Source organism: Mauremys mutica, chromosome 7 (assembly GCF_020497125.1).
Source record: "Mauremys mutica isolate MM-2020 ecotype Southern chromosome 7, ASM2049712v1, whole genome shotgun sequence".
Lineage (NCBI taxonomy): Eukaryota > Metazoa > Chordata > Testudines > Geoemydidae > Mauremys > Mauremys mutica.
Genome location: NC_059078.1, coordinates 89425852 through 89441146, shown reverse-complemented (window position 1 = coordinate 89441146; position 15295 = coordinate 89425852). Strand labels below are relative to the sequence as shown.

The 15295-nt window shown below is 44.9% G+C and overlaps 1 protein-coding gene across 10 annotated transcripts in view; it reads left to right on the top strand.

Annotated features, from left to right (window-relative positions):
- The first annotated feature begins 243 nt into the window (after window positions 1-243).
- Window positions 244-15295, top strand: part of DNAJB12 (DnaJ heat shock protein family (Hsp40) member B12) — a 28870-nt gene continuing 13818 nt past the window's right edge. For 4 of the 10 annotated variants that reach the window (XM_045025882.1, XM_045025883.1, XR_006581327.1 and 1 more), the window contains exons 1-3: window positions 1140-1373; window positions 10046-10220; window positions 11713-11858. In XM_045025882.1, coding sequence (XP_044881817.1) covers window positions 1241-1373; window positions 10046-10220; window positions 11713-11858 — 454 coding nt within the window. In that variant the 5' untranslated portion in view covers window positions 1140-1240. The other 6 variants (XM_045025886.1, XM_045025889.1, XM_045025885.1 and 3 more) reach the window with 6 other exon arrangements.

The following is a 15295-nucleotide window of genomic DNA, read 5'->3' as shown; positions in this document are numbered from 1 at the left end:
TCACCCCACTCAAGGAGTGTTCGTTCTAGGAAGCAAGCCGGCTAGACAGTAAAACATGAGATGCTGCTCCCAATGCTACATTCAGTTTTTCAGAAATTAGTCGACTTTATGGCCAGAAGAGACCATTAGAGCATCTAATCTGACCCCCTGCATATCACAGGTCTCCTGTATGACATAATAGCGGGTGAGGGAGGGGGGCTGAGGTGAGCGGGTGGGCAGTGGCAGGGGGACAGGTGAGCTGTCGGCAGGGTAGAGGGCCTGAGGAGGTGAGCGGGCAGGCAATGGCGAGGGGGGCAGGTGAGCCGGCAGCTGGCCCCAGCTCACCTCCATTCCACCTCCTCCCCTGAATGCCTTGCCCCGCTTTCCCCCCTCAAATCAGCTGTTTGTGCAGGAAGCCTTGGAGGGAAGAGAAGCGATGTGGCGGCTTCGCACTCAGGCCAAGCAAGGTGGAGACAGAGACAAGGTGAGCTGGGGCGGGGGGCCGCCCGCACCGCAGCAGGTAATCCAGGGGGCGCACAGGGGAACCGTTCCCCACTCCAGCTCACCTACCTCCTCGCCGCCTTCCTGGGCCTGAGCACGAAGCTGTCGTTTGCTTCTCAGGCTTCCCGCGCAAACTGTCAGGGGCAGGGGTTCCAGGGGCGGTCAGGGGACAGGGAGAAGGGGTGGTTGGATGGGGAAAAGGTCCCAGGGGGGCCATTAGGAATGAGAGGAAGGGTTGGATGGGGTGATGGGGGCAGTCAGGGGACAGGGAAGGGGGGTGGATGGGGTAGGTGTCCCGGGGGGGGCTTCAAGGAACGCAGGGGGTTGGACAGGGCAGGAGTCCTGGGGGGCAGGGGGCGCCACGACCCCTGTGTGGGGTGAGGAGGGAACCGGTTGTTAAGATTTTGGCAGCTCATCACTGGACCCCAGGCTTAAGGCAGGGCAAGGAAATGGGCAGAGTCCCACAGCAACGCATAGGGCGGCTCAGGCCCAGCAGCCTCCTGACTCACAGCCCTTCCCTAGACATTAGAGACGTCGCGTCTCTTCAGTAACGCCCACGGGGTGACCTAGCTTAACAGTATGCGCTGATATACCAGCCAATACGGTAACTCCGCCGCTACTCCTTTCCACACGGTAGCTCTGGAGATGTGGGTCTCCGGTCGCTCTCAGAACTTCCGGCAGGGGGCTGCTGCGCGCACACGGTGGGTGACGCCATAACCGTGCGCCGGCCCCTCCTCCCGTCTCGGCCACTGCCGCCGCCATGGAGTCCAACAGGGACGAGGCGGAGCGCTGTATTGCCATCGCCGTGGCCGCCATCAAGGCCAGCCAGCCCGACAAGGCGCTCCGCTTCCTGGAGAAGGCTCAGCGCCTCTACCCCTCCCAGCGGGTCCGCGGTGAGCGGGGTCCGGGGCGCGGGGGAGCCGGGGCCTGCGGCGCGAACGGCGGCGCTACTGACCTCTCACCTGCACGGCGCCTGCGCATTGAGCCCCGCCGCGCTGGGAATCATGGGACATGGAGTCCTCGCTTGCCCGGCAGGAAGGGCGGCGGGGGTTCCAGTGGGAGTCCCCCGTGGGTAGAACTAGGTTGTGGCCGCGGGGAGTCATGGGGGAGCTGGGCGGAACCGAGACCCTCTGCGTTGGGACAGGAGGCCGAGCCCCACTCTACTGGGGCTCGAGGGACTACAGGTCCCAGAGGGCACCGCGCCGTCAGGCTGGGGGGTAATAGCGCCCCCCCCCCCCGCGGAACTCCCCGTCTGCCTCCCCGCGCTCTGACTCACCCCCAGACACCCCGCCGCTCCCCTGCCCCTAAGGACCCCCCAACGCTCAACTTCCTTCACCCCCCCCAGCTCTGCGCCCCCAACCATCCCGCAGACCCGCTCCCCATGGCTGCCCCGCCCTCTGGAAGTGCCCCAAACCCTCGCAGCCCCTCCCACCCCAGCCTGTCAGGGGGAAAGGCCAGCCTGGCTAATGGGGGGTGGGAAACTGCTGTCCTAGCACTGCCCGTGCTGCCCTAGGCCTTTGCACCCAGGCATGGGGGCAGCTAATCCCATGTCAGTCCATGTTTCCCAATCCTGTACCTATTATTTTGCCGCACACTTTTGGGGTGATGTCCTCTAACGGCCATAGGTGTGACAGAACTTCTCAATCAGAAGTGAAGGAGGAAACATGGCATGCTATTAGGGTCCTTTCCTCTGTGTAAAGTGTTCTGGAAATGCAGGTTTACTATGGATGTACAAAATGTGTAAACTTCTTGTAAAGCTGGACAGTGAAATAACGCCAGATTTGGGTGTATAGAAGTTTGAGTCTAGAACAGGTGATGTTTCACATAATGAGGTATAATAGAGAAATAGAGTCCTTCCTATGTGTAAAGGTCACTTCCCATTGAGATGGTTCAGACTTCTTTGGGATGATCATCTTCGCTCAATATAATAGCCTTTATTTGAAAAAGTTACGTGCTTAAGCTTAGTCCATTTCTCAATAGTGAAAAGACACAGTATTTCTGCTGAAAAAGTCTAATTAATACAGTTTGGTGAAGTATGAAGACAGACACTTGATAAGCTTCTGAGTGAAATTGTGCTTGGAAAATTATTGGGTATTAAATACTGTGATGTTAGGCAGATTATATGTGGACATATGGCTGTAGATTTTGAGGGTGTACCTCTGGTGGTGTGTTATTTGGCAACATACAGGGTCTAGAGTTGCTTCCCATCAAGCTCTCACTTGAGAATTGAGAATTTAAATAATGAAACTGTTCCTGAAAAGTGCTGAGGAAAAAGCTGTGAAAGAAAGGAAAGAGAGCAGAAATGGCATCATGTTACATAGAAGCTTCACTCAGGAATGGACTGTTCTCTGCTGTTTCAGGAATAGGCAGTAGTGTTAAATAATTACTGGAAATAAAAACACCAGATACTGTGAAGTTCTGTCCCAGGTAAATGCTATCTATCACTGACAGATACCTGAGAGATCTTGTCCCCTCTGCCTTTACAGCTTTTTACATAGGGAAAAAGCCTGGAATAACTAGTGCAGAAAAACTGTTGCTGAACAGCTATTTCACACTGGCTCCTTGTGTATATACTTTGGAAGTGGATTAACCAAATCCACAAAAAGATACTTTGTGCAGAATAAGAGTGTCCACACAGAGAGCTAGTGTGGAACAGCTACTGTGCTTTGAATTCACACCCTAGCTATTTCTCGTGAACTTTGCTGTGACTTCCCCATGTAGACAAGACCTAAGGGCATGGCTACACTTGCAGATGTAGAGTTAAACCGGCCTTCGGAGAGCGCAGTAGGAAAAGCACTGCAATCTGTCCACACTGACAGCTTCAAGCACGCTGGCGTGGCCACATTTGCGGCACTTGCAGCAGCATTCGGAGTGGTGCATTATGTGCAGCTATCCCAGCATGCAAGTGACTGCAATGTGCTTTCCAAATGGAGAGGTGGGGTGGAGTGTGACAGGGAGTGTGTTGTGTGTATGTGGGGGGAGAGAGAGTGGGATTTTGGGGGGCTGAGAGCATGTCAGCATGCTGTCTTGTAAGTTCAGACAGCAGCAGACCCCCTTTCTCCCCCCACCTCTCTCTCACACACACAGCATTCCACAGTAATGGTTGATTTGTCTTGGAGCAGATGAGCAGCCGGCTGTCAGAAACGGAGCTTTCAAAGGGCACTTCCACATTCCTGCAGCAATTCAAAACAATGACAAGAGTGGCCACTTGACTTAAGGGGATTATGGGATGTTTCTGGAGGCTGATCAGAGTGCAGTAATGCAACACCTCGTTCACACTGGTGCCGCAGCGCTCAAGCAGGGGCGCAGCAAATGTTATTCCTCTCGCCAAGGTGGAGTACCAGCAGCGCTGTAGCCACGGAGTCAGAGTTCTCTACGTGCCTTGCCAGTGTGGACAGGGAGTGAGCTAGTGCGCACGGGGCTCCTTTATTGCACACTAATTTGCAAGTGTGGCCAAGCCCTAAGTAACACTTACATAGCTTGTCATGCCAATGAAACATAATAGACTTGTAAACAGTGCTTTTTTTGATGGAGGCAGCATGACCAGGTTGAAAGTTTTGTCTGGTTTTATTTTATTTTTTTAAGCAACTCAGAACAAAAAACCCCAATCTTTTAAAAATCCATCTGTCCTGCCACTGTTCCATTGCAATATCTAGTCGGTCCCCCCTACCCCCAAACACACAATTTAGAGGTTTTGTGGTCTTCGGGGAGCTCGTTTTCAGCTTCCCGCCCCCCGAAAGTAGACAACTAGGACAGAAGCAGAGTGTTAAATGAAAGGTTTGATAAAGTATCCCTTGCTCCTCCCCCAAATTAGGGGCGTAATTACATCCGGCATATGACTGAACAAGTTCATGTTGAAATCTTTGGTAGGGTGGAGGAGGAAAACTTGCAGTACTGCTGCCTCTATCATAATCGGCATACATGGGTAAACTGGAATCCAATTCCTGCATTACCAGACCTTTCATTCACCCAGTAAGGGTAGGTGCTTGGAATAAATTCTTAGGTTTAACACACACTAAAACAAAACTTCTACCTGTCTCTTCTGGTTTCGTACTTGCTTCCCACCAGAGCTGCATGGTGTGATTCCCAGCTCAGGTAGATATACACACTTGAGCCAGTGCACTAAAAACAACAGTGCGGCCATAGCTGCCTGAATACGGATCAAGGACCTCAGATGGGGTTGTACTTGGGCAGCTAGCTCGTGCTGCCATAGCCACTTAGCAGTGTGCTAGCTTGAATATAGCTAATGTTTGTCTACCTGAGCTGTGTAGACAGGTCCCTAGAAGTACTGAAACCCAGTAGCAGACGGAGCCTACATATTTTTCCCCTAGAAGAGTCCTTGTGCCTTTGACAGCCCAGAGTGGCCACATTCCACACCTGCTTTACACCCTATGCTAAGGCTGAGGATGCTCTTTAATTGATGAGGGAGACTGAACCCTTGTCTTCTCTTAAAATTTATATCAACCTAGCCATGTCGCTCAGAGATGTGAAAAATTCACACTCCAGAATGCTGTAGTTAAACCAAACTGATCTCTGGTGCACTCATGTCTACACCATGTCTTCAGTTGACCTACCTACTGCTGCTTGGGGAGGTAGATTATCTACATCAATGGGAAAAACCCCTTCTGTTGATGTAGGAAGCATCTACACTATGGTGTTGTAATGCCTGTAGTATAGACATGCCCAAAGATGGCATAGACTACTTACGAGCAAGTGTTATGTAATGGTTAGAGTCAGGAATGAGAACTACTGGGTTCTGTTTCTGGCCCTTTCAGTGACTCACAGTGAATGGCACTGGACAAGATGTTTCTTTTCTCTGCTCCAGCTTCCCTATCTGTAAAACCAGAATAATACACTTACTTCACAGAGGTTACGTGTGACTTAGTGTTTATAGAGCACTTGGAAGGTGCTATGAAAATGCACTTTATCATCATTCAGTTGTCTCTTACCATTATATTCAAACATTTTTTGAATAGGAAATTGTCCATTTACTTTTTTCAAAATTATCGCTTTTTGTATTAAACGTCAAACCTGGAAAAACTGCTAGAATGTGCAGGAGGACTGGAAAGTGCTACTGAAAAAAATTGAATACTATGTTGATTGTAACACAGGCTGCTTCTGCTGATGCAAATATTACTAATCTCTTACAGATCGTTCGTGGGAGCAAGTTATTAGTAACATGCCCGTTATTTCACTGGCCAGGGTGGGCTTTGAGAGTCGCAGAAAGGGATTTGCATGCGGGGAGAAGTTGGGATAAAAGACATTACTCAAAAGCTCTGTATTGTGCTACTAACTTTCCAAACTCCCATTGCTTTTTTTCTCCTGGCATCTCTTTTGGCTGTGAGGTCATCTCTCTGTGTTTGTGATATTGTGGTCATGAAGATGACTGATGATGCATTCTGTGTTATGATATTACTGCAGGACTAAGGTGAAGAAGCCTGGCTAGGTGGGAGTAACAGTCTCACCCTACTTGCCCTCCCCAGTCTGCACTGCCGAGATTCTGTAAAGTCCTCTGTGATCTAGGCCTGAGGGTGCTACATACAAGTGATGGTCTATCTCCTAATGTCTCTCTGGGGAAGTTGCAATAGACATAATTGCCTTTACAGTTATCCTGAGATCCCATTCACTGGAATGGAAGTAGAACTTTCTTGGTTTACAGACCCAAGCTACAGAATTCCCTCATTGAGCGTGTCCACCAGAGTCCCTCTGCAGCTATCTTTAGGATTCTCTGCAAAGTCTATTCATCTCGTTTCTACGTTGTTGGGTTTTGTTTGTTTTGTTTTTAAACAGCTCTTTCTTCTTGCCTGCTTTATTTTGCAAGTGGCTGTCCATTGAACTGGGTTTGTTTAGCTATTTTGAACTATGCAGCATCCCAGATGTGTCTGTGTAAGCGTTAGAAATAAATAGTAAACACATGCCTTTGACATTTAGCAAAATGAAGTGAATATTTTTTTTAAAAAAGCAATTATTTTATTGGTATATGTTTATTGTCACTTGTGTGAATTCCTGCTCTAAATTTTTTAGACAGAACCAAAATTGGCTTTGATTTCTCAACTTTGGGGGGGGGGGTGAGGAGGGGGGAAATCTTGGGGAGACCATTTGTTTTGGGAACTGTTTCCCAGTGGGGAGCGCTAGGCTGTTTGTATGCCTCTCTCTGGTCCTGTGTGGCTTCCTCCCGCAACTGCAGACATGATGAATAGGCTTGTTCTGTTTCTGATGTGATTTTTGCCTTAAGGTTGGTGTTTAACCTTTCTTATCTAATTACCCAGGAAAAAGTGTAATCTTTTTGTGGAAAAACTCATCCTAGAAGCTCTGTTTCCAGCAAGAATGGATCACCCTCAGAGATGCCTTGGCTTTCTTGAAGAGTTTTGCTATGGTGCTGATCAGGAAAACAGATGCTGAAGGGTGAATAAATACCAGTTTGCTCATCATGTGTGGGCATCCTTACCTGCACCTGGAGCAGTCATACTGGGTAGGACAGAATAGACAGAAGGTTTATTTAATGTGGAATAATGGATGGGTCATTGGAAATGGACAGATTAGAGTCCTAGGATGCAATGAAAGAGGGGTACATTATTTTTTTTTAATGTACCACTTAAAAATCCCCAACCATTCTATTATGATGTCTCTCACCTTCCCACAGACCATATCTGAGTGTAGGCTCTATTTCTTTACATTCTGTGACATGCCTAGTAATATGCTGCTGGGGAGAAATCTTGACGTCTCTGTAATTACATGATGTTAATTTAGACTTTGTATGGTTAATCTGATTCCTAAAAATCTCCCTTACAACTCTGTTAGTGAAATCAGTGCTAGCAAAGATCAAAAAGTCATTTGTGTAGACCATGTGTGTACACTGCCTAGCACAATAATAACAATATATAGCTCTTATATAGCTCAGATTCTGACTTGGTTCTCTATGTGCTATCACTATTTAAATTAATGTCTACAATAGGGAATTTTACAAAAAATCACCACCAGTGATGGAAGCTCTGGCATAGACAAAGTTTCAGTGGCTTATGGTAGTTTTACAACTGGTAACTGACTTTCCTAAAACTACTTAATTTGGAAAAATGCAAACTAATGCATGTGAGGAAAAGTAATCTAAACACACATGCTACTGGGGAGGGAGAGAGCTGAGAAGTAATGCTGACTGAATACAGGGGTAATAATGGACAGCAAGTTTGACACGACTTTGCAATGTGCTATGGCTGCATAAAAGGTCATTGTGATTTTTGGAATGCATACGCAAAGGAACCATGTTATGGAGCAGAAAAGTAGTAGTCCCAGCATGTGACTCTACTGCAGCTGAGCCTGGAATTTAACATTCAGCTTTGGAACCCACATTACTGGAACTATATTGACAAATTAAAGGGAATTCAGAGAACAACAACAAAAAATAAGGGAGAATGGAGGGATTGCCTTTGGAGACAAGATTTAAAGAGCTAAATACAGTATGTATAGTTTAGCGAAGGAGTAGCAGAGGACCATAGATCTACAAATATTTGAGTAGTGTAAATACTAAGGAGGAAGATACATTTAATATCAGGTAGAATTCTCTGTATAAGAATAGTGAGATGAAGTTGAGAGAGAGTTTAGACCGTGAAGAAATTTCTCCAGATACTCAATGAGGTATATTAGACTGGAATCGTTTTCCCAAAATAAATATTGATAGCCTTCTTGTTTGAGACTTTAAAAACTAAACTGAACAACATACCTGAAAATGTAATATAAGAAACACTCCTGCTTTTGTAGAGAGAGGGACTGTCTAATGTAATTGAGATTTTCTGCATTTAACTGGTATGGGAAATGTGAAAAAGAATGAGGCAGCCTATCTGGTGTCACCTGTAAGGTCAAAAGAGACAGCCTATAAACTATAATCTATGGGGAGTTTTATAACAGTCAGATCTATTTAACAAAGTTTTCTGAAAGAAGAAATATTTTGAGGTTCAGAAGCTCAACAGGCAATTCAGCAAGGTACTTAGCCTTCAGTGTTCTTTGCTTTTTTATCCTTCATTCTGTAATGATTCTCTTTATTGGTTGTAGGATTATTGATCTGTTTCTTCTTCCCCAAACATAAACTTTGTGTAGCAGATACGATATCTTGGTTCAGCTGCTGACTTGCATATGTTGTTTGCTGTTACGTAAAAAATGCAATATCCCTGTGGTAGAAGGTCTTAAAAGTGAATTCAAGTAGACTCGTGGGCACTGTGGTAGATGGAATGCCCTTCTCTGGTATAGATTCTGGATAAAGGATTGCAACCTCTTCAAGTTACTGATACATCTGTAAATACTATTTTCCATTTCTAGTTTTATTAAGTGTGTATATTTTTTATACAGTGGGGACAAGCCTTATGAAATACAGAAACTAAAGACTTGAAGAGTTGTCTGAAATTTAGTAAAAAGAAACTTTGCAAAAAGGTGAACATTGCAAAATTAGATGAAAAAGTGAATTTGAGTGGTGGTTTTATGCCTGCAGAACACAATGATCTTCAGCTTCCTGCTCTGACCAATTTACGGAGCTGCATTGTTGGGCTGTGGTCTAAATTATTATGTCTGCCATGCCCCAATCTGAAAGGTGGTAGCCATAGCATGGAGCCCTGAGGATGGAAGGAGAGGTTTTAAAGCAGAAGAGCCTTAGAGCAATATACAGAAAATAGTTGCACATCCTACTCAAGGACTTAAAATGTGAATTTTAAAAACCTCTCTATAACAAATTGAAAAAAAGGCTCTCATAGCTTCCCTGCATCCTGCAAATAAATGAGATGTAGTACTGAAAACCAAAGTGCTCTTCCAACACATTCTGCTATGGATCTGATGATGTTAGACTTTATAGCCACAACCTCACCACCATCGCTGTGTACTGTGTCTGTCTGTGCTCAGAGGAAGTTATTCAGCACATCCTGTATTTGAATCATTACAGTGTCTCTGGAACAGAGGAAAATTAGAAGGAAGCTTTATTTTTTCTCCTTTTAACAAATTTGTGACTATCCCATGGGATTGTTTTTCTAAACCTTGTAGGTAGCAATGTTGTATTGTAACTTATCAAGCATTATGGGACTGAAAGTCAGGAGATTAGTTGAGTTAAATGGACGGATGTGAAGTTGTTCCCAGGGTACCATTCTCTAAAGGTTGTTACTCATTCCCTGAAGATGGAATACAAACTGGGAAATATTTGTTCCTAAAGGAAAGGCAGGAAAAAGTGAAAATGAGAAAACAAATGTCTAGTAATTTGGGGACCCTGGTGTGACTTCCAGACTCTTGTCTCCCAGGCTGGTAGGGCCTGGGATTGCTGTGGAGGATGTGTGCTTTGCCCCTGCTGAAGCCGTAGTAGTATCAGGAAGCAGTGCCCCCCTACTTTTGGTTGAGAAGCAGTGGGAACACTGGCATTCCTGGGCTGAAGAGATGGCATCTCTGATGAAGGGGGAAGAACGAATGGAGGATCCTTATGGTTGTGACAGAGATGAAGAGGGCTCCCTCTTTCTCAGTGGGTAAAGGGGCAATATAGCTTCTGTGATTTGGATGATCTCTAAACTTTTCTTTTTTCAATTGTTTTTAATTTTAGTGCTGATCGAATCCCTCACCAAGAATGAACAATCAGCCAATGGCCAGTCCAAATCCAGGGAGTCCACAAATGCCCACTTTAGGAAAATGAGTGGAGACTTCCCATCAGCCAATGGGGAGGCAGGTGGGGAGACTAGCAAAGGTTACACCCAAGATCAGGTGGATGCAGTTAAGAGGTAGGCAGTCACTGCTTCATTTTTCATAGGACAGAATAGTTTGTTGTCCAGTGACATTAATGATCTACCCCAACGGTGTTTGGTTTTATTGCATTATATCAGTCTGTTCTCCAGAGTGTTTCAAAGACATTTAAAACTTGCAGAAACAGATTTTTGAATACATGGAAAAACTATGTGTGTTACGGTAATGACAGACTTTGAATTATCTGAGAATGTTGGGTAATTGGAGAGTTGTTAATGGGCTTATAACATAAAAGTGTTAGAGGGATTTAATAGCCCTGGCTGGAATTGGCTGTCCTGTGTATAAGGTTCCCCCCCGCCCACTTCCATATGTATGCCCAGTACATTGAGGCTCAAATTTCTAGGCACCTTAATTCAGATAATTAATATTAAGTAAACTCTGCCAGTGCACATCAGGCCTGACCTGTAGTGCCTGCTGGCATTTCAGTCCTGAGTCTCTCTCGATGAGAGCCTGATAGTGGTATTTTGTGGTGGTTTCCCATTCTATCACACTTTCATGTTGTGATACGCTTAGTAAAGCCCCTGCTAAAATTGCCTGGAACAATTTTACCTGGCATGTGCAGTATACTGTTTGAAAACAGGTTTTCAGCTGGCATTTATCCCCCACCCTGTAAATACGAAGAGCAGATAAACTTAATTGTAGGCATAATCAGTTGCTAAACTGTTTTTAAAGCTATGGTATGTTTGAATTGCACAAGAACACTCATCATCTTGAGCTGATTAGCTTCTGGATATTTTTCCTACTTAATCCATTTTTTAAGAAGAGTCCATTCTGTGACCTATATCATATTAGCTCTGAATTTTTGCAGTCTATGCTGGGGGGAAAGAGAGAACTCCTTGTGGAACTGCTAATGTACCTTGAACAATGGTAGTATGAAGCAGGCCACATAGGGCTGCATGCCCTGAACAGGCTTTTTTCCTTCCTATGGAAACCTTCAACAGACTATTTCAAAAGTTAGTTTGGTCTGTGAATTAATTGAATCCGAGAGAACTGTTTTCCCCCAGGTCCTGTCCCAGAGTTTGAGGGATCACTCTTGCTATCTGTCTCTGTTGTCGTGGAGAGCTCTCAAACCATGGACTCAGCTTCCACTAATCAGCCCCTAGAACCTGAATTTATTGAGTTTCAAGGCATGGTGCGATGTTTATTCGCTCTGTCAAACCTTTTCTTAAATTGCCTCCACACCAATGCAAGGTGACGTTGGGCCACTTGAGGGCGCAGTCATTTTACTGGGTTGACTCATTTTGTTCTTTAAGGACTGTAGATACCCTGGTAATAAAAGCACAGGGCAAACAGATATGTGAAATAAACTGGTTCATACCGAGGAATCAAAATTGAGTAAACCAAAGTTCAGAGGACAATATTAACTGGAATTGGGATGTAGGGATGCTGAAAAGTTGATGCATACAAAGGTAAGAAGCCTCCTTACCTCAAACTAACTGCCCCTGTCACCTCATTTCTCTTAACTTCTAGGGTAAAGCAGTGTAAAGATTACTATGAAATTCTAGGAGTGAACAGAGAGGCCTCTGACGAGGACCTGAAAAAGGCTTACCGAAAACTAGCACTGAAATTTCACCCAGATAAGAACCACGCACCAGGTGCTACAGAAGCATTCAAAGGTAAAAACATGTTTCCTATTTCTTGAACTCAACTCCCTCACAAGCTGAAGGTCGTGTATTGGGGTGACAGTCTAACTACAACCTCACCTAAAAGATATTAAAATGATAAATGAAGGCTGATGTGTGGTGTGTTGTTGATTTCTGTGTGTGTATTAAACAAAAATAAAGAAGGGACCCTGTAAGCCAGTGGACAAACTCGCCAGCCAGGGAAGTAGAATAAAGCTCCCAAAACAACTGAGTTCATGTCCCTTTCTTCTGGGCTCATTTTATTAACAAAGGTCAAAATAATACAAACACTGGGGGAGAAAAAAGGCCTGGTCCACTTTCCACCAACTAACTGCAAAGCAAGAGGACGCATCTTTCCCTGTAAGTAGCCCTTCCTGGCTATCTCTTAGGCCTCCTGGGAGGAACTTCCCTCAGGGTCTTTCCTCAACCCTCATGTTCAGCAGACTGAGCTAGTAGAAATCCTATACCATGTTCAGCAGGCAGTTACATGATGCTAGGTCAGCGGACCCTTCTCCATCATGTATCCTTCCTGGAGACAATAACTCCCCTCAACCTTCCCGGTCTTAAAGGGACAAGCCTTGGAATGGTGGGCAGGGATGTGCATGTGCACCTAAGGACCAGCAACCTGTTTCAGACTCATTAGGTTGTGTGGAATAGGAGTGAGCGGTTTGGACAGTAACCCTTGTCTCTTATAACTGCAAGTATCAGAAAAAGTGCCTTAGTATAACTCTAAAATGCACACCGTTTAACTGAATTTATCCTGGCAGGGACGGGAGGGAAGAGATTGGGAAAAGTGTCTGGCAGAAAACTGCCCTCTTCTGAGCTGGCATCAGAGAAACCAGTTACATAGTTTAAATTCTCCCCCCAATGAGCTTTCCAAGCAGTCCTCTAATAAGACTCCAGATTTCTCAGCAGACACATCAATATTGCAGTTAAACAAAAATATCATAAATGGAATTACAATATATAAACCGGAAATAACAAACTCAGTCATGTACCTGAACCAATTATGTAACTAACGCCAGACAAGATTTTTTTTTTTTAATCCCCAATAACTTAAAACATAACTAAATGTAAGATCCTGATTCTCAGACCCTATGTAGACACTGAAAAGAGAAATTTTCTTAGTAAGGAGATCTATTAGGTTGTGGAATAGTTTACCAAGAGAAGCCCTGTCACTTGGAATATTTAAAACTAGACTTAAATGTAGCACTAGAAAATGTAATATAGGGAGTAGTTCTGATTTTTAGGGATAAGGGCTAAATTACTGAACTTTCACCTCTAATTTCCATGATTCTTAACATTTTCCTTTGTATCAGAGGGGTAGCCGTGTTAGTCTGGATCTGTAAAAGCAGCAAAGAGTCCTGTGGCACCTTATAGACTAACAGACGTATTGGAGCATGAGCTTTCGTGAGTGAATACCCACTTCGTCGAATGCATCCGACGAAGTGGGTATTCACCCACGAAAGCTCATGCTCCAATACGTCTGTTAGTCTATAAGGTGCCACAGGACTCTTTGCTGCTTTTACATTTTCCTTTGTGTTAATGTTGTATCTTAATTTTATCTGTTATGTCAGTCTTAGCAGAAAGAACTAGAAAGCTTGCATTGTCAATTTTCAGGGGACTTTGCAAAGTGAGCATCAGTACTCAGCAATCAATTGTGGCCCAGGTAAATACTTGGTGTCACTTTGGGAAAATCATTAGCGTTACATGAGGAATGAGTTTAGCTCATTATATTAAGGTCTGTAGAAAAAAGCAGTGTGCTAAGAAAAATAGGTTTATTTTTGTGTACATTAAATAGGTGATATCAAGTTAGACAAGCCTGACAAAACAAATGCTTGAAAAGGTGGGCTCGCTGGCTTAAAAGTCTATTTACTAGAAAATATTCCCTCTAATATTAAGCCTTACATTTAAGTGTAGTTCTACGCTGAAAAACATCTCTAGTAAAAGTTTCCTGGGGTTCTGTTTTCATTGTGTTTCACTGATGTCATGTCAAAATGACTTAGTTTACAAATAAAATAAAGTTTTTCCAACTGACAACCTTCCTAACTTATCTTAGGGCTTGTGCACACTAACACTTGTGTCGGCATAACTTATGTCGCTCAGGGGTGTGAATAAGCTATCCCCCGAGTAGTGTATGTTACACCGACCTAAGCACTGGTGCGGACAGCGCTATGTCAGCAGGAGAGCTTCTCCTGCCAACTTTGCTACTGCTGGTTCTGGCCATGATTTTATTATGCCAATGGGAGCGCTCTCTCCTGTCTGCATCGAGCGTCTTCACCAGACGCGCTACAGTGGTGCAGCTGCACTGATGTAGTGCTTATAGTGTAGACTAGCACTCAGTCTTTTAGGGCCTGAGTTTTCCTATTCCGGAGGCACAGCTGGGTGTGGCCAAGGTTGTTTAGGATTCTGAGGCTGCTGGGGACCATTTTGGCCTCTAGTGTAAACTAGAGTAACCCCAAAGCTACTAATTCGTGCCTGGGCTGCAGCAGTTACTAAAGGACTGTTCAGCAGCCCAGAATAGCCATCTGCACTCTGACTCTCTCTTCTTCCCCTGTGCCACCCAGGGAACTCCCACCTGCCAGGGGAATATTTTCAGGGAGGTTGGGGTTGGCCTCCAGCTGTTTTCTGTCCTTTTAACAGCATGAAAATGGCATAGAGGTGCCAGAACATTGCCTTGAATTGGGACCTGAGAGTCAAGTTCTATCCTTGGTGTCCTTCTCACTCATGACCACCAGTAATAAAGACTGGGCAAGCCAAATTATGTTCTTGTTGGCCCCTGTTCAAATCAGAGTGAAGCCAATGGGATTGTATAGGTGTCTTCTTCTTCTTCTTCTTATTCACTCCCTGTGGAGCATAAGGCGCCAACCACTTTCCTCCATTCATTTTGTTCTTGAGCGAGACAGCAGAGTTCATCCCACTTTATTCCCATATCTTTCATTTCCTCTTCAATGGTCCTTCGCCACGTCCCCAATGGTCTACCTCTCCTCCTCCTTCCTTGTGGTGTCCATCGTAGGGCAATACGAGGGTGTCTATCAGCACCCATTCTCAACACATGCCCCAGCCACCTCCATCTTCGTTGTTTGGCTTCATCCACTATATTGTTGATGCCCGTTAATCGGCTCACTTCAACATTGGTGATACGCTGCGGCCAAGGTGTCACTGAAGGCATAATTTGACCTGCAGAGTGGTTAATACTGGTGATGTTGGGTAAGAAGAAAGCCACCAAGCTTGATTCTGAGTTTAGGATTCAGAGTAGCAGCTGTGTTAGTCTGTATCCGCAAAAAGAACAGAAGTACTTGTGGCATCTTAGAGACTAACAAATTTATTTGAACATAAGCTTTCGTGGGCTACAGCCCACTTCATCAAATGCGTAGAATGGAACAGAAATGTATATATATCTTCTTACTATATGTTCCATTTTACGCATC